The sequence below is a fragment of the Apis laboriosa genome, unplaced genomic scaffold (genome assembly GCF_014066325.1).
Source record: "Apis laboriosa isolate Shangri-la unplaced genomic scaffold, ASM1406632v1 scaffold63_cov154, whole genome shotgun sequence".
NCBI classification, from domain to species: domain Eukaryota; kingdom Metazoa; phylum Arthropoda; class Insecta; order Hymenoptera; family Apidae; genus Apis; species Apis laboriosa.
In genome coordinates, this window is record NW_025223982.1 from 1,062,257 (window position 1) to 1,085,572 (window position 23,316).

The 23,316-nt window shown below is 31.3% G+C and overlaps 4 protein-coding genes and 1 long non-coding RNA gene across 12 annotated transcripts in view; 4 read left to right on the plus strand and 1 right to left on the minus strand.

The window, feature by feature from the left end:
* LOC122718425 (dystrophin, isoforms A/C/F/G/H) overlaps positions 1–5,151 on the plus strand; it is a 420,738-nt gene extending 415,587 nt beyond the window's left edge. For 7 of the 8 annotated variants that reach the window (XM_043943440.1, XM_043943448.1, XM_043943445.1 and 4 more), the window contains 9 exons: positions 78–214; positions 529–733; positions 843–928; positions 1,006–1,333; positions 1,471–1,582; positions 1,666–2,304; positions 2,504–2,618; positions 2,963–3,070; positions 3,827–5,151. In XM_043943440.1, coding sequence (XP_043799375.1) covers positions 78–214; positions 529–733; positions 843–928; positions 1,006–1,333; positions 1,471–1,582; positions 1,666–2,304; positions 2,504–2,618; positions 2,963–3,070; positions 3,827–3,927 — 1,831 coding nt within the window. In that variant the 3' untranslated portion in view covers positions 3,928–5,151. The remainder of the gene's footprint in view (positions 1–77; positions 215–528; positions 734–842; positions 929–1,005; positions 1,334–1,470; positions 1,583–1,665; positions 2,305–2,503; positions 2,619–2,962; positions 3,071–3,826) is intronic. The other variant, XM_043943444.1, reaches the window with a different exon arrangement.
* Positions 5,152–8,677: 3,526 nt separating this feature from the next.
* Positions 8,678–21,225, plus strand: LOC122718442 (myophilin). The gene is made up of 4 exons (XM_043943476.1): positions 8,678–8,849; positions 19,579–19,715; positions 19,802–20,006; positions 20,362–21,225. Exons 1-4 carry the CDS (start codon positions 8,796–8,798, stop codon positions 20,530–20,532), a joined length of 567 nt encoding a protein of 188 aa, XP_043799411.1. The 5' UTR covers positions 8,678–8,795; the 3' UTR covers positions 20,533–21,225.
* Positions 10,032–16,945, plus strand: LOC122718445. The gene is made up of 5 exons (XR_006347382.1): positions 10,032–12,950; positions 13,019–14,294; positions 14,445–14,684; positions 15,015–16,345; positions 16,578–16,945. It is a non-coding gene; the product is annotated as an uncharacterized LOC122718445 (long non-coding RNA).
* Positions 21,226–21,251: 26 nt separating the features above from the next.
* Positions 21,252–22,266, minus strand: LOC122718444 (probable 28S ribosomal protein S6, mitochondrial). The gene is made up of 4 exons (XM_043943480.1): positions 22,035–22,266; positions 21,739–21,878; positions 21,488–21,652; positions 21,252–21,419 (listed from the first exon to the last, which is right to left on the minus strand). The coding sequence occupies exons 1-4, from the start codon at positions 22,077–22,079 to the stop codon at positions 21,317–21,319; spliced, it is 453 nt and encodes a 150-aa protein (XP_043799415.1). The 5' UTR covers positions 22,080–22,266; the 3' UTR covers positions 21,252–21,316.
* Positions 22,267–22,378: 112 nt separating this feature from the next.
* Positions 22,379–23,293, plus strand: LOC122718441 (iron-sulfur cluster co-chaperone protein HscB). Its single transcript, XM_043943475.1, has 3 exons — positions 22,379–22,747; positions 22,821–23,077; positions 23,164–23,293. Exons 1-3 carry the CDS (start codon positions 22,379–22,381, stop codon positions 23,291–23,293), a joined length of 756 nt encoding a protein of 251 aa, XP_043799410.1.
* Positions 23,294–23,316: the final 23 nt, after the last annotated feature.

Here is a 23,316-nt window from a genome sequence, read left to right on the forward strand (position 1 = left end):
TTGCGTGAAAATTTTCATTGAATCTCTTAATCCTGGATCGGGTTTGTCTAATCCCACGGGGGGGAACGGTTTTGCAGCCATCAGTCGGAGACCACCCATTGGGATCATCCGAAAATGATAGAGCTGATGTCCTCGCTGGCGGACCTGAACGAAGTACGATTTTCAGCGTACAGAACCGCCATGAAACTGCGCACCGTTCAGAAACGATTGTGCCGTGAGTATTGTTGGCATTTAGTAGCGATCCCCGACCGGTAATTAATTTGTTTATCGTGTGTGTTCGTTAATCGTCGTTAATTTTCTCGATTAATCACGTGTCCATGCAGTGATGACGCATGGTCCTCGTCGTCGTCGTCGTTGTTGATGGATTTGATCTTTTGCATGATTCTGTTTTGCTTGGCGAATCATCAGTAGTATTCATTCACGGTATTCTTTGAAATAAAATATATCCATCTCCGATTCCGATATATTCCGATAATCTATCCATCTCCGTTCCGTTCCGTTTTATTTATTTTTTATATTTTTTTGCAGTGGACATGTTGAGCCTTTCCACCGCGTTAGAGCAATTCGATTCGCACGGGCTCCGAGCGCAAAACGACAAACTAATCGACATTCCCGACATGGTGACAGTCTTGACGTCCCTGTACGAAGTGATAACGGCGGACAACCCGACGCAAGTGTCTGTCCCCTTGTGCATCGATTTGGCCATCAATTGGCTCCTCAACGTGTACGATAGGTGAGCACGATTATTCGTAATTAAATAAATCATAATGTTGCTCTAATATCCGTTTGACGAAATAATAATCAAAATCGTTGATTAGTAAATTGTCATTGTCGTATTTCAGTCAACGAACCGGTCAGATTCGCGTGCTTTCATTCAAAGTTGGTTTGGTCCTGTTGTGCAAGGGTCATTTGGAAGAAAAATATCGATGTGAGTATTTTCGAAAGTATTTTATTTGTAATATTTCTTTTCGAAAAGCAGATAATGTAAAGTAAATGAAATTCCAGATCTATTCCGGCTGATCGCTGATCCAAACAGATTGGTGGATCAACGAAAGCTCGGTTTATTGTTGCACGACTGCATCCAAGTGCCGAGGCAGTTGGGAGAAGTGGCGGCGTTTGGCGGGTCGAACATCGAGCCGAGCGTTCGCAGCTGCTTCGAGAAGGCTGGAAAAGACAAAAATGAAATAGAAGCGGTTCACTTTTTGAGCTGGCTGCAACAAGAGCCGCAGAGTATGGTTTGGTTGCCTGTGCTTCATAGACTCTCCGCCGCGGAGAGCGCAAAGCATCAAGCGAAATGTAATATATGCAAGGAGTATCCCATTATTGGATTCAGGTATTCATTGTGCTTGCACGATTCTAATCTACTCTACTCTCTTCGAATGATTAAAAAGATTTAAGAAACAATTACGAAAAAAAAAAAAAAAATTCAATATTCGTATTTCATAACTCGTTTCTACAAATTCTCTACAGGTATCGTTGCTTGAAATGCTTCAATTTCGACATGTGCCAGAACTGTTTCTTCTCAGGCAGGAAAGCGAAGAACCACAAGTTGACGCATCCGATGCAGGAATATTGCACCGCGGTAAAACTTTACGCCTCGTTTATACAATGCTCTCTTTATATGCCTTCCGTAATACGAAACAATAACACTCGTTTATTTCGTAGACCACATCTGGCGAGGACGTGCGCGACTTTACGAGAGCGCTTCGAAATAAATTCAAGTCGAAGAGATACTTCAAGAAGCATCCAAGAGTCGGTTATCTGCCGGTGCAGACCGTTTTGGAGGGAGACGCGTTGGAAAGCCCGGCGCCGTCGCCGCAACATAGCTCCCTCAGCCAGGACATGCACTCCCGGCTGGAGATGTACGCATCCCGGTTGGCGGAAGTCGAGCTATCGCGCACAAGAAGCAACTCGACACCGGACAGCGATGACGAGCATCAGCTGATCGCTCATTATTGCCAGAGCTTGAACGGCGGCGACAATGTAAACGTGCCAAGAAGCCCCGTGCAGGTGATGGCCGCGATCGATGCCGAGCAAAGAGAGGAGCTTGAAGCGATGATACGCGAACTGGAAGAAGAGAACGCGACACTCCAAGCGGAATACGAACGATTGCGCTCGAAACAGACACCGGGCTCGACGCCGGAAGACGGCCATGGCAACCGACAGCCTGACTGTGACATGATCGCCGAGGCGAAATTGTTGAGACAGCACAAGGGCAGATTAGAGGCGCGCATGCAAATACTAGAGGATCATAATCGTCAACTGGAGGCTCAGTTGCAGAGACTCAGACAACTTTTGGACGAGGTGCGTTTAAGTTCACTTTGATAGTTGTTTCTATAGTCGTGTAACGTGAAATTTATATGATGACGTTTATAGATAAGTAAAAGATTCTTTAGTTAGCTCTCTTTAGTTAGAGAAGTATGAGTTTTTTAAATTTCAATGTATTTTAAACAGATTTGTAGCATTATAAATAACTGATTATTTTTCTTATTTGTTTTTGCAGCCAAATGCTTCCTCGCCATCTAAGACAGGCACATTACAAACGCGAAGCGTTACAGCATCTCAATTGGCAACTGATTCGCCTGCTAAAATGAACGGACATTATCACGATTCCCCAGGTAAACTAAAAAACGATGTGATATGTTATTACTTTATTGCTCATAAAAACGGTGAATCGAATCAGCATCATCATTTACTTATTTCAATCTGTTTTAATTTTTCACAGTTTGTTATTTAATTTAAAAATATTCTTTACTCATAAATTAAATCTTTCGTACTCATAAATGGAGTTTAAATGATTCACAATGCTGGCGCATACGCCTTGGAGTCATATTCATTATTCAAAATAAGTGGGCGCAGGGTATTTCTGACGCTATTAAATACTAACTGCATATTAATGATCGTTTCGCAAAGTGCCAAAGAGATTAGCATAAAGCTTATTGGTATGGGTATATGAACGTAGGTGGTGGAGGTTCGAACGAGGGAAGAGTGAGCAGTTTAGAGAGGCCACCACCGCCACCGCATTCTCACAGTGTTGCCCACAACGTGGGCAATCTCTTGCACATGGCAGGTTCGTTCTATTCTTCGTGTGTCAATCAATATGATCATTTTTTATATGTAGTGCAATCAAAAATTACAAAAAAAAAAAAATCTGCTATGTCGAACGTTTCTTATGCACGATCTCATTTCTGCTTAACAATAACCATGCTTTCCTGTTTTTCACGCCACAGAATGGATGTAAGGTGAGACTATCAATGCTTCTTTTCCCGCTCATTCTTTTTATACGCACTGTCCCTTGAAATACGTTTAATCTTATTCAATCGAGAATCCTTTGTGGCTTAATATTATCATGTATATTCACTAATATGAAGAAATTTAATATCTGATTGTATTTAACTGTATAGGGTGAAAAAAAATGATAAATATAAAAAAAAAGTACATAAATATTGTACGAAGATGTTAAAATTTGATATTAATAGAGATATATAATTTCACATCTTCAAAAATATTAGAAATATTCGATTCATCTTCTCAACATTCCACCCTATACATTATCGTATTTATATTTTAACTTTTTTGTCTGCTCTACGTGTCGCTTCTACGTGTCTACGATCACAAACTCAAATACCTATCCGCCAGGCAGTGTTTCCATCAATCATCAATGTTTTTTTATACCTGCATGTGATGGATCGATAAATATAAATGTTTAAATATGAAATGTCTTTATGTACTTAAAGGAAAGGTGATCTTCAATATTATAAATAGCAAACAAAGGAGTAGAAATTCAATTCAGAACAAAAAATTAAATTGAAATATTCTCTTTTAGGAGACTTAGGGAAAGCAGTCGGTGAACTGGTGACGGTGATGACCAGTGAGGACTTGTCGAAAACGAACGGACAAAGGGCACCACCACCGGCTTTCAAATAACGATTATTATCACGATTCTAATCGAGGATATTCCCTTGCGTTTCAACGATATCGATGGAAACGACAAGAAAAAAAAAACGAGACCGATCACGCACATATACATAATACACGCACGCGAGATCCACGAACTTTTAAATGTTTTAAATCAATGACCAATGTATGGCTCTAAACGCATATCAAAAGGAAAATATCATGCAAAAATGCAGGGTCAGGGTTAGCTGCCATAGTGGTTTTGGGTATTTTATAAGTTTTGATATATACAATTGTATAGCTAAATTATATTGACAGAAACGATTATGGTTTGGCTTTGGCGGCGCCCTGAGTAACTTTATTACATATTGACACGTCATATCATTGAGAAAGAATAATCGTATCAGAAAATAAAAAGCAAGAAGAAAAAAATGAATCAATTGTTATATATGCTTACTAGTTAAAGTAAAAACAAAAAAATTATTATGGAAGTGATGAAATAAAGATGATGAGGATGAAATGTAACGATTATAAGAAAATTACACGAACGGAAATATCATTAACAATGCATGCAAAAGCAATGTATTAAATCACGTACTCTATTCTAGATCGTAGATTACATTTACATACCCATTCTGTTCACTGCCACAGGCTCTTCCTTGACATTAAATAACATACACGTTGTACATGTTATGCGATTTTAGATGACACATTAAAAAAAAAGAGTAAAGAGAGAAATAAGAGAGAAGGAAGAGAGCAGAGGGTATGATAATACCTGGTATCTTCCCGTACTTCTGCAAATACGGAACTTTACATCGATACATGATGATACACCGTTACACACGACACACGTACATGCATATCATAATATACATATACATATACATATATAAATAAATGAATGAAATATATATATGCATGTGCATATATATATATATATATATATATATATACATATACATATATATATATATATATATATATATACACATGACAAACACACATTACAAACACGTACACGCTGAGGACTTTTTGTAATCAATAATAAAGGCGAAGCAATGTGCATTATGACTTTCAAATTTATTTTTTATCCGGTTACGATCGTTTTTTCATATTTTTTAATGAATTTTAGATGGCAATGTCTCTTATTTAAGCCTGCCGGATGTTACTTATATTTAAGAGTATATCGATAAGCATCTAATTTACAAACTGTAGGCTGTATTCTGATATGTAATAAAGTTGTCTAGAAAATAATCCTCTCGTTTTCTATTCTTTTCTAGCAAAAAAAATCGCTTTTGCGTTCAAATATAAATATCTTGAATAGAAGAGAAGTTGTTCATTGAAAATTACTAAATAAATAAAATAGAACGAAATAAAAGAAATTAAAAAATATAACAAGAAGACGATAAATTTCGAACCAAATAAATTTTGATAACCAAATAAATTGAAATAAGGAAAATTAATTATTGGCAGATTGATCGATGAATACTCGAGATACCGAATTTCTTTGCCGACAGACCATCCGGATCGCAAGGACGTTACCTTGACTGGTTTCCATTCGATCCGGTTTTAATCATCCTTCGATGGAAACCGTAAGTGAATCGACAAGAAAGAAAGGATCGAATGGTCAGACATGATTGCACTCGGTATGCGTGACGCTGCGGTAAAATATCGAAAGACGATGCTGAAAAATAATGGAAAAATATATATCGTATCTTATCACTTATAGATCTATCGTACGGAAAAAAATAAATATCTATATCCGTTGAATCATAATTTAATAAAAATATAAAATGCTCGATATACTCGTAAACTAAAAAGAAAAGAAAAAAACAGTATTCTCTTGAATCGAATTCCAGTAGTATCATCAAGATTTTCTACGTAGATTGCATTGTTCCAGTATTTATGCTTATTCAACAAATACCCAAAGTCTAACGAAATACGAATCGTGTTAAAAAAGAATCAAATCATCGAAAGAAAGAAATATAATTTTGTGTGAATATTTATTTCATCTACCTCTATCCCTTTCGAAAATGATTTTCGAAAAAAAAGAAATGAATAAAGATTAAAGGATTATGCGACCTTTTTAAAAAATATCTTGAAAAAAATTGCATGTAATCATACGTGTGATATTTGTTTTCTCGGATAAAAGCGGGAACTAATAGAAATAAAATAGCGGTTTCGTCGGGAAAATTGCACGGTGAGCCGCGCAAAGTTACGCTCGTCAAATTAACGAGTACATATTCCTGAAACATGCGAGGGGAGGTCTTTGCACTTAACACTGGTTCGCGTGCGGCTAACGTGTGCACGCAACGCGTGTTGTTCGCACACGTACTTACACACGAGCCAAGATGCACTCTCAGGTAATGGCATAGATGGCCTCGACCTTGGTGCATCGCTCGACTGCACTGTGTATCGTCCCACGCAGTGGCGTAACATCCAGGTGAGACTCGAATCTTTCGCCCGGCCATGCTTCTCACGAAGAAACGCATGCTCGCATATTCCAATCCTTTCGATCGCAATTATAACGGAATTCACTTTGTAATATCTTCGAATTTAATAGAAATTCGTTCCCCGTTCATGATGCTCCCCGTTTTATGACGCGTTTCTATTTTTTTTTAGGATAATTTAAAATAAATAGATTCAATTTGTTTCAATGATTTGTAAAAATAATAATGGAAATTTTATTACTTCGGAATCGGATTAATATTATTTATTCGTTGAAATATTTAGTTGTATATTTTTCTTTTTTTTTTTAATTCGCGATAAATTTAATTTCGAAAGATGTTGGCAAACCACTTAACGAAGAAATTCTGCGGGCTCATGATGCCTGTGTAAATCATACGTTAGCTGGTCTTCGAGTACAGTCGATTGAGTCATCGATACGTGACACGTATACGAAAATACGTAAGCAGAAAATTTAGTGTACGTTAAGATCGGAGAAGGTCGAGCGTAACTGTTCCCTATTATGGCACGTTTTCATTGCATACCGATTACCGAATGAAACGCATAACGTTTAATCTTGTACAAAATCAATTTTTGCGTTTTCGTAATCATCTCTGTCGTAAAAAAAAAAAAAAAGACAAATTTCCACTTTTTGAAATAGGAAAATAATTCAGATATCATTAACGATTCGTCAAATTATATCACGTAAAGAAAGGATAAAATTTAGCAACACGATGATTTGTATAGATTCTTGCAAAATTTCATGGAGAAGAACTCGTTGTTAAGTTAAATTCCATGCATTCCTTCTGTTACAGCAATGCTTTTCTCACGGGCCACTGAATGTCCTTAGAATACAGTGGAGATGCAAGTAAAGCGATGCACGATCACGATGTACGATGTATAATTTATAGAAGAAATATATATAGGATGGTTTAACATCTTAACAAATATATTGAAAAATCAACTTCTACTTTGGATAAAGAAAACGTAGAAACATAAAATTATGTAAATATTTCAAATGACAAAAGAATCTAAAATAGACAATCTAATCATTGCTTGATATTATTTGCATAAATATAGTAATTATGCGCAATAATTATGCAATAATAATCATAAAAGAAAATTTATATACGTTCGATTTATTGCGTAAAGGTACTTATATCTTTTGATGTATTTTTTTTATAACATTTCTTTCGAAAGGAATTTGTCTTAAAAATGCATAAGACAAATGGATTCAATTACGATTTATTGAAAAATAGAAATAAAATACACGCATAAAAATTTCTTTGTTGTTCTATTGCCAGTTCCGTTTCCAGAACGAGTTCTGAACGCAACTTCTTAAAGCAACAGAGGGGCTTGAGAAAGTGGTCAGGATGAAGGTAGTACGAAGGATTCTATACAATCTATATTCATCGTAGGTTCTACGACTTAGCTGGCATTCTTTCGCTTTATAAAAATTTCTATATCCTGTTTTATAAAATACGATATTTTATTTTTATAATATAATAATGGAAAAAGAATCATAAAATTGAAATAAATGATTTTAATAATAAATAAATAATGGTTAATAAGTCTTCGAAAATCTGAAGACCTGAAACGCTATCACAGAGAAAATAAATTTTTCTTCAATGATTATGGCATGATTATGGCATGATAAAATTTTTTGATACTTTCGAGTTATAAAGAGTGCCATTCAAAGAATTCGTCAGTCTATATCCGAAGTTAACATCATAACACGTTGCACATAAATCAACCAAACACTAATAATGCAACAAAAAATTAAGAAAGAAATGTTTGTAAAAAAATGTTGTTTATTTATATATAATTTTTAAAATCGATCGTTTCGATTAGAATTTCTCATTAATTTTTTTTCAACATCCAACGCCATTCATATTTAAATTTCCTTTTTTTATTATAAATTTCTTGCATTAAAATCTTATAATTAAAAAAAGTTATTAATTATAATTAAAAAAAAGTTATTATTCGATTAAATATCGTTTTCCCCCAAAATATAAATATTGTTACTTTTACGGAGTGCGTAATTCGTCGTAATTTTATCTCGTAAAATATTAAAAAAATATCAATGCCTATTTAAATTAAAACATAATCGATATTATTTTTTATACCATAACTATATCTTCTAGATTCGCTGATACAGAAATTTTTCGATACGAAAACGGCTCCAGGAATTCGTCAGAGACGACGTCTGACGTCATCCTCGTGCCAGACTGGAGAACGGAGGTCACGTGTCGCGACGTCAAACGAAAACTCAATACTCGACCAGTGCCGGTCCGGCCAATAAGCGTCGAAAGAACTCTCGCCGATCGACATACGATCCTAAGGCGCGTCAGTCGAGCCGCAACCGTTGAACGGTGAACATCGTGGCACGGTCGATAACGATTTCGATTGTTTGTGAGTTTGCTTTTTAGTGAAACGGATCAAAGGTGAACGAAATGGCCAATAACAGGGCTACTAAATCTGGATTTGCGGCGGAAGCGCAAAGAAAGGTAAAAAAAAAAAAAAATTTCTTTTTTTTAATACATATACATATATGTTTTGTCCGATGATACATGACCTACTGAGGAGACCCCATCCCTTATGGAATTCGGCCTAGTAAGGGTGGTTGCGCATGCGTATTACGAAGTTCATTGCACCTATGCTCTTAAAGATAAATGAATTATTTGTTCTGATAAAATATAGTGGAAGTTCGATGATATTGATTGCCGAGATTTAATTTAAATTCCATGTTTCAGGTTTTTTATTCGATCTGTCAGGAATTTTAGATTCGAGATATCGTTTCTGTTGAATTTGTTTTTTTTTTATGATATAGTAGATATATTTTTATTAAAAAATAGAAAGATGCAACGAATTTATAAACTTTTTTATTATTCGACCGAAAATTAAATTAAAATAATATTTAATCAAGTCTGATTGTCTGTTGCTTACTCAAAAGATTAAGGAAGGAATTTAGAATCGGTAAATATTTTGACTCTTTGGAGGTTGAGGATCGCTGGAATAATTCATAGGTTTAACTTAGATTGTATGTATCTATGTATGTACATACGTGACAATCATTCGTGTCTGCAGATTACAAAGCTCATGTCAGAGATATTTCATGACACTTATTGGAGAGTAATCCCAATGAATAATTACAATGCAGAGCGTGAAAGAATAGCTGTTCACAGGTAAATCGTGATGTGATTTTGACATTCGAAATTGTTGATTTTTAATAATTAAATTATTCTTTAATATTTCTAATCTTCTTAAGAATTTTTCTTTTTAGAATTTTATATGAGAATTTTATCTCTAACACTTGAAAGTAAAATGATATAATCTTTTTTAATTAATCGAATTCCTTTCCGATAAGTAAAAATTACAAAAACCATAAAATTTCAATTTCAATATAATCCTCTAAAATAATACGATCATCTTTATAATCATAAATCTTCGTTTCCTATCTAATCTTTGAATCTTTTTTTGTTCTATCTACGAATGATTATTCTGCACGTATATTTATTATTTCTTTACTCCAATATTTATTACAATATCAAATCTTTACATAAATAAAATGCAAAATCTTCTTCAAATCATATTCAATCCAATCGCGTTTCGTTATGATAAAAATTTTTTTATCAATTTGATGAAAGTATCAAAAAAAATTTCCCGATTTCTCGCTTCACTTTTATCTTAAAATTTGTTCTTTCAGATTCAAACAACACAATAAATAAGATTAAGAAAATTCTTCTCGATCGTGCAAAGTTTAAAATCGAGTCATCTTTAAATAACAAAAAGAAAAAAAAAAAAGGAAAAAGATTGCTAAACGGCAATTTCATCGTGAACGGAAATGACAAATCGTAGATACGTCAAGGTACCGAGGAAAGAAAGATTTGCAAGAAGATTATCGCGATTTCGATACGGTCGAAGATTGTTTCCTTTCGTCACACCTGAGCATACGCCGCGTTTCCATCGAATTCGCCTCGGAGGGAACCGTGTTCGAAGCAACAGCTGCCGACCGATCCCTTCCTCCGAGAATTAAAACGAGACCCAGTTGCCAAAGAAGGGAGCGTCCCTCGACGAAACCCACCGGCCATGGTACACTTATCCTTTCGCCTCGAATCACCTTTATAACCATCCTAATATCTCTAGGTTGACCACATGATACACGCCGAGGAATCACTAGTCTATTCTTGTACGTTGTACTCTTTCATAACATCGAACAGTAGTATGACACGTAGTTTACGCGAGTTCATTCATGATGTTTGGGTTAAATTAGTTTTACTGTAAATGTTTGGATGATACGGTAAGGAAAATAATTTTTGAAATATATATTTTTACCGTTTATTGTATTAGGCGAATATTTTATAAAAATTGCATCTTAAAATTATTTGGAAAAATATAAAAGCATCAGTATATTGCATCATAAAAATATATTCGCTGCGTTTATCTTCAACACATATTAAAAGTGAAATCGTATCATCGTTAAATAGAAAAAAAAATACTTTACTGAAATAATGGAAAGAAAAGAGGCAATCTTAATTTTCCTAATTAGTAATTGATAAAAAAACTGGAACAGAATCGTGTCATCATCCAATATAGTATTCATACGACGGAAAATAACTGGATTCTCAAAAAGAAAAAAGAAAAAGAAAAGGTACGCTCATCTCCTATATCAAACAAGGAGGGAGAAAAAATGGAGCGAAATACAAAGGGTTTGTTGTACATTGGTTTCGAGCTTATTTTTTTTTTTCTTTTTTTTTTTTTTCTTGAAACAATTAGCAAGCAACTAATCTGAAGGACGCTCATTATGGCAGAGAAACGTATGTTCAATACGAAGATATCCTTATCGCTATTGGAATGCAATGGTTGGTTCACTATTTTTTTTTCTTTTTTTATTGATACAATGACGTTTATCCAACGAACTGAAAAAGAAATCGAGATTCGTCATGTTCTAATAATGAAAAGATCTTCGAGAGGTAATTTTTTCAATTTTTACGATTAATAAAATATGTTATCAGTTTGTAATTGTGCTGTATTTCACATAATTTATTCTAAGTTTATACTAAAATTAATCATTGCTAGAAATTGGCGCACAATATTAATTGCGGACTGATGAGAGTTCAACGATAGTATTATTATCGGTATTTTATATTCATCCCACAAATCTTTTATAATTATTAGGTCAATCATTTCTATCATTTCTTACTGTTACAAGTGTGAAATAGCAAAAATTGCAGAGAGTAATTATTATTCAAACTTTTGATAAGCTTGTCTGGTTATTATTACTCAATCATATTATTCATCGATAGAATTGTTATTCATATTCTAATACGAAACATTGCACGTATACATAGCGACAAAAGAGATGATAATAGGATTCTCGTTATTCGATAAATACAATATGAATATAATGTACGATAATCAAGGCACAAATAGTTCGAGGTAAATAGTTCGTTGAATCTACCTTTCCTAATTTTTTTTTTTTTTTATCAGATAGACAATATTTTTCAAATAAAATTTTCATTATCTATCTACTACTTATTTAATAAAAATATCCATTTTTATAAATTACGTACTAATGCTTTCGAGAATTCTAAAAAACATAATTTTCCATTCTTGATAAAACGTTTCATTTTTTATTAATTTCCAAAAGTCACGCAATTGCTTTTAATTCTAATTAATTAAAAACACGGCACACCCTTATGTGCCTAGGATATTTTTCAAAAGAATTCTTATTTCAATTCCCGTGTATCGTCCCTCCCCATGATACACCATAAGGGAACCATGTTTCGTTACAAAATAGACATAACAATTATAGCCATGTGTTTCCGTGAACCAAGTGCGATGAATGTACGGCATTATACTCGAGGCCTAAAAATAGGCGTGCTTCATCCCCGCGCGGAGGATATCTGCATTAGCCACCGGAAACACTATAAAGTGGTTTCCGTTTTAGGAACGAATGGCTGAAGGCGATCTCGAGGAACACTCGCTCCTTACCGCTATATATTTTCCTCCCCGTTGCTTTTACAATCAATGTTGGTGGATTAACGATCGTACAGATTCTTCCAGCCTCCTTCGAGGAATTCTCACGTCCGCTGACCTTTCCTCTTCCGTCGTTCGAATCTCCGCGCGTGGATCTTCGTTTCGTGACTGACGAAATGCGAATAGATCGACGAACGAAATAATCCTTCGAGTTTTAGAAAGTAAGTTTTTTTTTTTTAACATAAATAAATATAAGTTGAATGGAATACAGATATGGAATAAGGTAAGATTAGAAAAAAAAAAATATAATGATGATGTAGAGATTAATCTAATCAAATAAGTCCGTTTTTAAGTATTAGAAGAAAAAAATCAAAGATGGAGATAAGAATTCTCAAGAGACGATTATAATTATTGAACGATCATAGAATTTAATTTTTCTTCGTTAATAATTTTTCCAAAGTTCGTTTTTCCATTCTCGCAATTGCGATTTAATATCGCGAATTACGAAGAACATGTTAGCAACGTAAATTTGTGCACAATTCATTAGTTGACACGTGAGGCCGAGCATGGTAATAGAGGCGAAGGACACCGTGCAATGTAATACAAATTCTGTTCGAGCGTGATACTGGGTTCGTTGGAATATCCTATATCTGCATTTTGATCCTCGTTCTTTTTTCATAGGAAAATATATTCACAGGCTATCTCAACTGAGCATTTGATTCACCTTGAGAGATGTTGGACGAAGAAATCTTGATAGAATGTAATAGATTGAAAGCCCGTTAGTTTGATGTGCCATCGACCGAATCGATCATCTGACATCATACGTGACTAATCATAAACTTGACGAATAAGAAGAACTTACCAAACGACTACGTCGTTTTTTGGAATTATTTAATTTGTGATAATTTATATATATTAAATAATCATTAATGTGTATAATTACAATTAACACTCGCACAATTTTTTTAGGAAGAAATTCTCTCAAAATTTAACGGAAAATCTAAAGTTTCTTCGAATACTTGTGATATCACTTTCGTGATATAATTATTTTTTAAATGAAGCGTTTAAAATTTGATCATCGTCTGATAGATGTAAAGTGGTATTTAGAGAGTATTACCTCAAGATCCCATAATCGTGAAGTCTGTAGTTCTTGGGAGTAAAGTGTGGTGATAAAGTTTAAGTGCATGGGTTCCATGAAACTTTCTCTTGCCCATGACTCACTCGAGACGTTACATAGTTTCTTCCTTATGTCATATCTTCGTCAGTTATCAATTTAACCCAACCTTAATTATCGACGATGATGATTTATTACTTAATCGAACACCAAGACGTGTTACGAAATCGTTTCCAATCGAACGATATGGAAATGAAGTTTTACTTTTCGCGCGAGCCAATTCAATAGAGAATTAGTTCAACTTGAGATTTTTATCAGCGCTTGTTTTCCATCCAACTCTTGCAACTCCGTTACTAACCGTTTCTCTCTTTTTAGATTTTTGCATGCGAAGATATAATTATCCCATAGCAAGGATGGATTAATTAATTAAGTCCATATGCCCGCGAAAAATGACCGAGTTACAAAAGACCTTAAGGACCTCGACACGTTCTTCTTCGCCCTCGCCTTCGGCCTTGCGCTCTTTCAAATTAACAATCTCCAATTCCCACGAGTGGTGGAGGGAATTTCACGGTCGAGAAACAACCGTGAACTTCGCGATCAATTTCCATCCATGGGACGAAATGTTGTATATTCATTAGCGGAAATCGCATTAATATTAATGAATCTCTTTTTGCTCTAATATCTCATCGAGGTGAATTTATGAGAGATAAAAACGACGTACGCAAAAAGTAAATGAGAAAAAAGAAAATGAAAAATCACAAACATGTTGATCCGATCCATCGATGAGGCTTGGAACAATACTCTTGTTTGTCGAAGTGGCCCATCGATATAGGTTATCGCGATGCTTCCAAATGACAACGTGAGTCAGTGGATGAATCATCGTAATCAAAATTTTTCACGCAATGCAAGCCGAGTTTTCGTAAATTTATTATTTAAATTGGATTCTCTCTAGTTGTCGTATAAAAGTTTTTTTCTTTTTTTCGTAATAATTTTAATCAAAATTGTGCAGAATCCGGGCAATTCGATTGAAATCTTGGCATCGGTAACAAAAAAAAACAAAAGTGAATTTTATTCGATGAAGACAGGGGATGACGCAAATTAACAGGACTTGTCGGGAGACACTCGGTTGAAATAACGAATAAAGTGGCGAAATGGATTAAAGCAATATCCCGTAACAATTGTATAACCATGTGACGTATTTACGCTCGACGTAAATCAACTTACAAAGTTCCACATGCGAGCACATGCGGTAAGTATTGACGGTATCTTACCTGTTCGGGCTTCATCTCGTTTAGAGATCCTTATATGGTCGGCAACCTTCGAACAGGCTCACGTTTGAAAATACACAATTATTTATCTCCATTGTGGAATCATGTTGTGGAATTACGCAATCATGACGACTCTTGAAGTGGGTCAACGATTTTTCTGAATATAAAATGCGATTTTTTCCCTTTTTTTTTTTTCTTTTTATATTTAACTTGTCAATAAAATTAGATGTTTAATTTCTAAAAGAGCCATGTTTCGAAATTCTATGATGGAGATGAATCGAACACGATAATCGTAAATTCTAATGTTTCAGGATTGTTTAGATTTTTATATAATAAAAAGTATGAGTTAGATTGAATGAAAAAAAAAAATAGAAATATGTCGAAGAAAATTTTAATTGAAAGAAAAACGAAGAAAATTTGATTGCGGATTAATAAATGAATCGATATTAGAAAGTGGATCGTTCATGTTAAATAAATCTATGATAAATTAAAAGTGATTTATCGTTTAAGAGAAATTATTATACGATCGAGGAGAAAAAAATCTTTTATCAGAATTTTGACATCAATATGGAAACTTGTCAAACAAGGGACAATCTTTAAATGCAGTTCTCCTTGTGCTCGCGATCAAGGTGATTCGATTTAATCATATACGATTATTTCGTTTCTTTTTTTTCGATTCGTGATAAAATATCTCTTTTATATTTTTACATATTTCGATTGTCATATGACATTATCGAATTAAATTATAAATGTAAAAAATTAAAAAGCACAATTCGATGTGTAATTGATCTGTAATTATTACACAGTAATTTGAAACTTCCAACAGGTGCAAAATTTAAACAGTTTCAAGCTTTGATATCAGCTCGATATCAATTTGATATTTATTCTCAATACTTGATTGATAGTTTTCTAAAAAATTGTATAAATTCAAATCTTTCTTATCATTTAATCGATAAGTAATATAAATGTAAACTTGAAAACTTATCGTTATATCGATAAATATCATCGATATTTATTCATAGCGATTGCTCAATCATCTTAATCATCTTATTACTGGCAAGAATTGTTATTAATGAAAAAATAATTCGTTTCAATCTAATAAAAATTGGCAGCTTCTTCATAATAGAAAACTTCTATCAAATAAATTGAATACAAATTGTACGACATTATCTATCTATATAAAATAAAATCTATGCAAAATATCATTATTAAAATTTTGATACATTGATTATAAAAAATTCAAAGAGAATTTCGAATTTATTATCTCGATTTATCTCGTCGATCAAATGAAAAGATATCGTTACTTCTCCAATCAAATGAAGAAGTATCGTTATTTCTCCAATCGTAAGTTGGTTAACAACGTTAATTCTACGGCCAATAAATTAATCTAAGTGTACTCTGTGTAACGAGGAAAACGATTTTGCTGGCGGCAGCATCTTGGAGAAGAGTAATTCCTTCAATTTACCCACTGGTTCATTGATAGTCAAGCCTTTGACCTATTTTTCATGACCGTGAACGAGCTAGAGAGCCATTAAAAGCGTCATTGTCACACAACTACTAGAAAGACATGAAACGATTCTTTAATTGCAGACACTTGCCCTGTTAACTGACGTACATTTATGTTTGGAACAGTCTAAGATTAGTAAGTATTTTTTTGCAAAATATAAAACTACAATTCTTTTTTGAACAATGATAAAAAATAATATTAAAATTAATAAAATTGAACATTTAAAGTCAGTCGATAAATTGATGTTATTATAATGATGTTATTATTTAATTGGATACAATATCATTTTTCAAATTTAAATTTCAATTTTTTTTTCATTCATAAAAGATAAAAGTAATTTTTAGATATTTCGATTACTTATTGATAGATAGAGACGAAATAAAACTGGACATCGTCATTTCAAACTTCCTGAAATATCTAATCGAACAAAGATCAGTGATCAAATAGAATTATTTAAATCCTATCGATTATTATATCATTGATAATTGTATATTTTTTCATCGAAATATATCTATTAAATCTACTATCAATGTAAAATTCTTCGAATAAAATAAAAATGGTGTCTAAGTTTGAGGAACGAGCATACTTTTCTAAAAAGACACACATCGGAAAGAGAAGAAAAATTATACCTGCGAGGATTCAGCTGCAACCCCGCATAATTTTGAATAGAATAAATTCCACACCACACCCTTCAAACTCTAGAACTTGTTTGAGAAGATCTTGGCTTCAACATTTTGTGTGGTATGTAATTGGTCAAACGTAACTTTCTTGAAATTTAATGCGACAAAAAGTATTATCGTATCATTATCATATTCGATTATTTTTTTTTTTTTTTCTATAAAATTAAAAAATTCTTCGTTATAATGTAAAATCGAGGAACAGAATGATCAAAGAATTAAGTTTAGCAAAATTTAAAGTTTGAAAGTTTCTCTCATATTTATGATAAATGTAATATCTATATATGAAAGACATAACGATAATACATAGAAATATAACTAGGACAGAGAAAATCGCAAAGAAACTAATGATGTGTTCGCATGCAAATAGGCTCGCAAATGGGAATTACAAGCTTAGAAGACTCATCAATGTTATGATCTCGTATTAAGTAATCCGAAAAGCGCTTTTATTATTTTAAACGTTAATCGTATTGCTCGATACCGTTTCTGCCTAGTTCTATTCGATCGGCCTAAATCTATCATTTCTTTAACGCATTTCTCGCATATCATTTTTTTTTTTCACGTTAATGAAATTATCATGCGCTTACTTAATATCTAAATATAGAATTCGCATCGTGCTCTACATCGTGGGTTTATATCGTGAGATATAAAAGAGGAGATAGCGAAGTCCGCTGCTTCCGAATGTTATCATTGGATAGGACAAAAATTGTAGAGAAAAAAATACTTGCAACGACAATAATTTACCTGTTATCATTTTTTAAACGTTTTCTATACATTTACAAATTTTAATGAGAATTTTTATTATTATTTTTTTTTTTTTTTTTTATGAAAAATATTCTCAGAGAATAATAATTGTAATATTTTATAACGCGTAATCTTTTGATACATTAATCCTTATTTGCCATTATTTATTAAATATTAAAAAATATAAAAAAATATCTAAAATATCGTTATCGAACGATTATAGTAGAGAATTTTTTTTATGATAACAATGTTGTTTGAAAACATCGTTAAGAAAAGCTAAGGCTTAGAATATGATTAATGATACCACAAACTAGGTATCTTTACATTGAAACAAAATAGGTTTAAATGGAAAAAAGTTTGCTTGTACACAAAAATATCGTTTCCTTTGTCTTCTAGATAATCCGTAATAACAAAATGAAAGACAATAAGATACGTTCGAGGAAAAAGAATTTACTTCTAATTTAACGATCGTCATTATTCATATTAATGATATATTGTAATTGCTTATGCATATATTTATTTCGCGAAGGAGATGTCAACAAACTGAATGATGGTTTGGTGAAAGTGAATACTTTCAGCATGATATTTCTTCATAACAAAATTGCCTATTGTTTGTATATATATATACATATATTTCTTGAGTATTAAAAAAACTCGTCATTTTTGCAATTTAGAAATAATACTTTTGATCCCTGTATAATATTATAGATTATTCAATAAAACTTTCTGTATACATAGTATATAAATTCAATTTAATATATTCTAAAATATATACATATAAAAAGAAAAGGAAAAATATCTGAGAAAATCGCATCTACGACTTAGCAAAACTACGAGAACTCATATATATATATATATATATACACCTCCAGTATATTATTCTAATTATCGATCAAGAGGACTGGTGAATTTTACGAGGCACGTGAAATATATCACGATCAAGACACCGTATGGCTAACGGAATATGCATACTGCATCGGGATGAATACGACGGTCCATGCTTACGAACCTCTCCTTTTTAGGTAGCCTTTACGTGAATAACTGTGTGCCCATTACGCGTTCTCCACGGGCTTTAGGATACACGAAGTTCGTCGAGTTGTTGGCGTGCTCGTTCATAATCGCCTTTTATAAGATCGTGAACTCAGGAACGAGTTTCGTACTTAAAAATACGAAAAAATTCCTGAACTTTATTTTCAAGTTAGATTTTTTTTTTCTTCTTGAGTCGAATTAAATTTCTTCTCGATTTATTAATGATCTTTTCTCGTAAACAGATAAGTATCTCGCGGTATGTGTTGCATATTCTTTGAAAGAAATAAATTTTGAGAAGTTTATTGCCAATAGAAGAATAAATTAAAATACGTTTTCAATCTTTTTGAGCAATATAAAAAACTGCTTGCATTCATGGACAAGATTTGCGAGATATCACGAAGAAACAACGAATGAAGTGTTTAAACAAGTTGGGTCAGTGACTCCAACCACGCTTGTGTCGCAGACCCTACAGGATGTGTTACTTGGATCACTGGCACATCGCATAATTAATAACAGGCAGTCGGTAATGGCTCGTGCCCCTTACTTGAAAGATCGACATGAATCTCGTGAAATCTTCGTCATGATAAAATATGGATTAAAATAACTAATTTTTCTTGTAATCTAAAGTATAATAATATATTAATAAAAATTTAGTTTTTTTTTCCTCTCTTAATTTTATTTTATTTAATAATTTCATTACAATAGAATCTTTATCTGATTCATTTTAAGGAACAAACAATTTCTATAATTAAAATTATAATTAAAATTCATTTAATAAGAATAATTATTCAGATAAGTATTCAGATAATTTTAGATCTAATAAATGGAGTTCAAATGGATAAATGAAATTTTACTGCCCTTTTATTAAAGAAAACTTGATGATCTTTACTGATGATCATAAATGCATTTCTGTTACAGATTAACAGTAAATACAGCGAGGAATTGGCTCAAGAATGTTTGGAATGGATCAAAACGATCACTGGTGAGAATATAAACACTAACGGGGACATGGACAATTTCTATGAAATTTTGAAAGACGGAGTCCTTCTTTGCAAGTAGTTACGCTTTACTAAACAATATCAACATTAATTTTCTTTCAATTTTTTGAGATGATAATTAATCATTATTTCTTTTTTTTTAGATTAGTAAATGATATTAAAGAAGGATCCGTGAAGAAAGTTAACAAGACCAGTTTGGCATTTAAATGTATGGAGAACATCAATGCGTTCCTCGAGGCCGCGAGAACATTAGGTGTCCCAGCCCAAGAGACCTTCCAAACTGTTGATCTTTGGGAAAGACAAAATCTCAATTCAGTCGTAATTTGTTTGCAATCTCTTGGTAGAAAGGTATATATATAAAGAATATATAAATATATATAAAGAAAAAGATTTTTCTTTTTCAGTTTATTATAATTAGTAATTAATTTATTATAACAACCATTCAAAACTTTCCTTTTATATAAATTCCTTTGACACTTCAACGTTTTATCTATATTGATGTCATATTGATGTCATTTAAGTTAGAAGTAAAATTAGTATGCAATGATTGAGAAAATATGAAAATATTAATTATGAAAATATTTTTGTATAAAAAAGTTCTTCATTAATTTTAATTGTCATTTATAAAAAATTAATTTTTGAAGATTATCTATTTATAATTTTAATTAATTAATATATAAATAATTACAATTTTCATTTGTAGGCGGGTAATTATGGCAAACCAAGCATCGGACCAAAAGAAGCGGACAAAAATATACGTAATTTTACTGAAGAACAATTAAGGGCTGGACAGGGTGTAATTAGTTTACAATATGGCAGTAATAAAGGTGCTAATCAGAGTGGCATTAATTTCGGGAACACTAGACATATGTAAATCTATTCGTCTAAATGCCATTTACAAAAATTCCAATTTCACTCTTGTCTCTAATTTTATCTTTACGATATACTAGACTTACGGAAAAAATTTTGTTGTACAACAATGTTTCTTATCGTGGTCCAAATGGTTAATTCTAAATGGTGCACAAAACTCATTTTTGCGCATAGATGATTTTCTATGTATTTAAACAAAAAGATAGAAAAGTACAACATAAAAATTTTTGTACTTCTTTTTTAAAAAAATAAGTAATCTCAAAGTTACATGTATAAACTTATGTCTATTCTAAAAATTCGATGTGTATACTTTAAAACATAATATATACATTGTTAATGTATTATAAAAATTCTTTAACAAAAAAACAATTTATTTGCAAAACAAAAAAATATAAACAAAAAAAAATATGTTGTGCTACTAAATACAATTGGATAATATGACTATATATTTGTTAAATATGACAGATAAATTATGAAACAGAGCTGTGGCTTTGTCACTGTTATTATAAAACCCTTTACGAGTTACAGTGTAACCAAATTATACTTTAAAAGATTCGTGTTGCGCGTAAGACGATAACTATTATAGTTATTGTATAATGATAAATGATATATTATTATATTAAGTATTTTGTACAAATATTTTTTGATGATTATAAAAATAATTTTTCATAATGTAATGATAATATGAGTTAATAAATGACTTAAAAAGACATAAATAAATGATTTTTTCTCTTATCAATTTTTATTTTATTTACTTTTATCTAAGCTTTTATGAACAAATAATTTTTTCATCTCATGAAAGGATAATAATCAAAACCAGAATTATATTTGAATTTAGTCTGATAACGCTTGTGTTTCTTAGCTTGTTCCAAAAGTTTTTGAACACTAGGTCTAAAATAAATAAAAATATATATTAGAAATGAGAACTTATTATGAATGCTATTAAAATTAAAAAATACCTATAAGCTGGAGGTAACATTTCTTCTTCAAATGTGCATTTTACATTTTTAGATGGCACATTTTGTGTATATATCCGTATTCTAATTATATTTCTGTTTCTTCTACAATCTTCTTGAATCTTGATAACTTGAGATGGTGGCGAATCAAAACAAAACATGAAATGGCTGAAAATAATAATTGCATAATTATCTGATTAATATATATTATATGAATATATAAAAAAATAAATAATATAATGATAAATATCTACTTTGCATGTGTATGATTAGTATTATGAATATTTGTTTTACATGGAAGTTGTTTAATACCCCAATTTTCAATCTTTCTAATAAATCCACCTGTTTCAAATATTGACTTTGCTACATCTTTTAAAATAGTTACATATTCTGCCTGGAAATATTATTCATTGATAATTAATATCTGATCATTTATTATTTTGATAGTTTATTATTATGTTATCAATAATATAAAATACTTATATTTAGGTTAACAAATCTATAAAATGTTTGAATTAAATGTTTTAAAATACGTTAAAGATTACAATACCTTGTTTGCTAATCGTAATAATAATGGCATTTCATATGTCGGCATGTTTGCGTCTATTTTTCAATATATAAATGAAATTTTAATTGAAAAAATATATAGATTTTCTTACTGACAATAAGAATCACGAACTACACATAGCATGATACGTAATATTTTACGATCTATTAAATAGATCACATTCTTTTATATATGCATTAATTAATAAATAATAAAATTAAATAATATTAAATAATATTAAATAATATTTAATAATTTTGTGTTATTAATAGAAAACTTAAGAATCTATCATCAATTTATTTTGAAATTAATAAACAATAAGGTTATGATAATTTTGTATTAAAAATATGTATTTGAGAAAAAATTTTTTTAATCTTATAAAAAGATATAATATTTTATATTTAAATTTTATACAACAACAAGAAAATCTATATTCGCATTATATAGATAAAAATTATATTTCTTCGTTAACTTTAACGAACATTTCAAAATATTCAAGTGATAGTCCATTAAAATGTTGGAATTGTAATTTTACATATAAATCTGATTTATTTTGCTCTAAATGTAAAGTTTTACAAAAACCACCTGAAAATTTAACTTATTTTGATATAATAGATATTCCAAAAATTTACGATGTTAATGTTACGGAAATTCAAAAAAAATATAAAGAACTGCAAAAACTGTTACATCCTGATAAATTTAGTAACAAATCTGAGGTAAGTATAATTTAAGTATAATATTATAAATACATTATTAATTTTATTAATTTTGTTGTTTTATTTTTTTTAGAAAGAAAAGCAATTTTCTGAGATTTTATCATCATTAGTAAATAAAGCTTATAGTACATTATTACATCCTCTAAAAAGAGGATTATATATGCTAGAATTAAATGGTATAACAATATCAGAAGGAACAGATAATGTGAATACAGAATTTTTAATGGAAATTATGGAAAAGAATGAAGAAATAGAAGATGCTGCAAATAATGAAGAAAAAATAAAAAAACTAATACAAAAGAATGAGACTATATTAAATAATTTAATAATGTAATATTCTTTCTACTTAAAACTTTATGCTTAGTCTTATCAATAATATATATATATATATAATTAATAAATATGTTTTTATATAGGAATGTAGCAGCTGCATTTGAACAGAAAGATATTAAGAAAGCAGAATCTCTTCTTATACAAATGAAATATTATGATAGTATAAATAATAGATTAAAAAAATTAAAATATGATTTAGGTATAATAGAATAAATATAATTTTAATATTAGTAAAA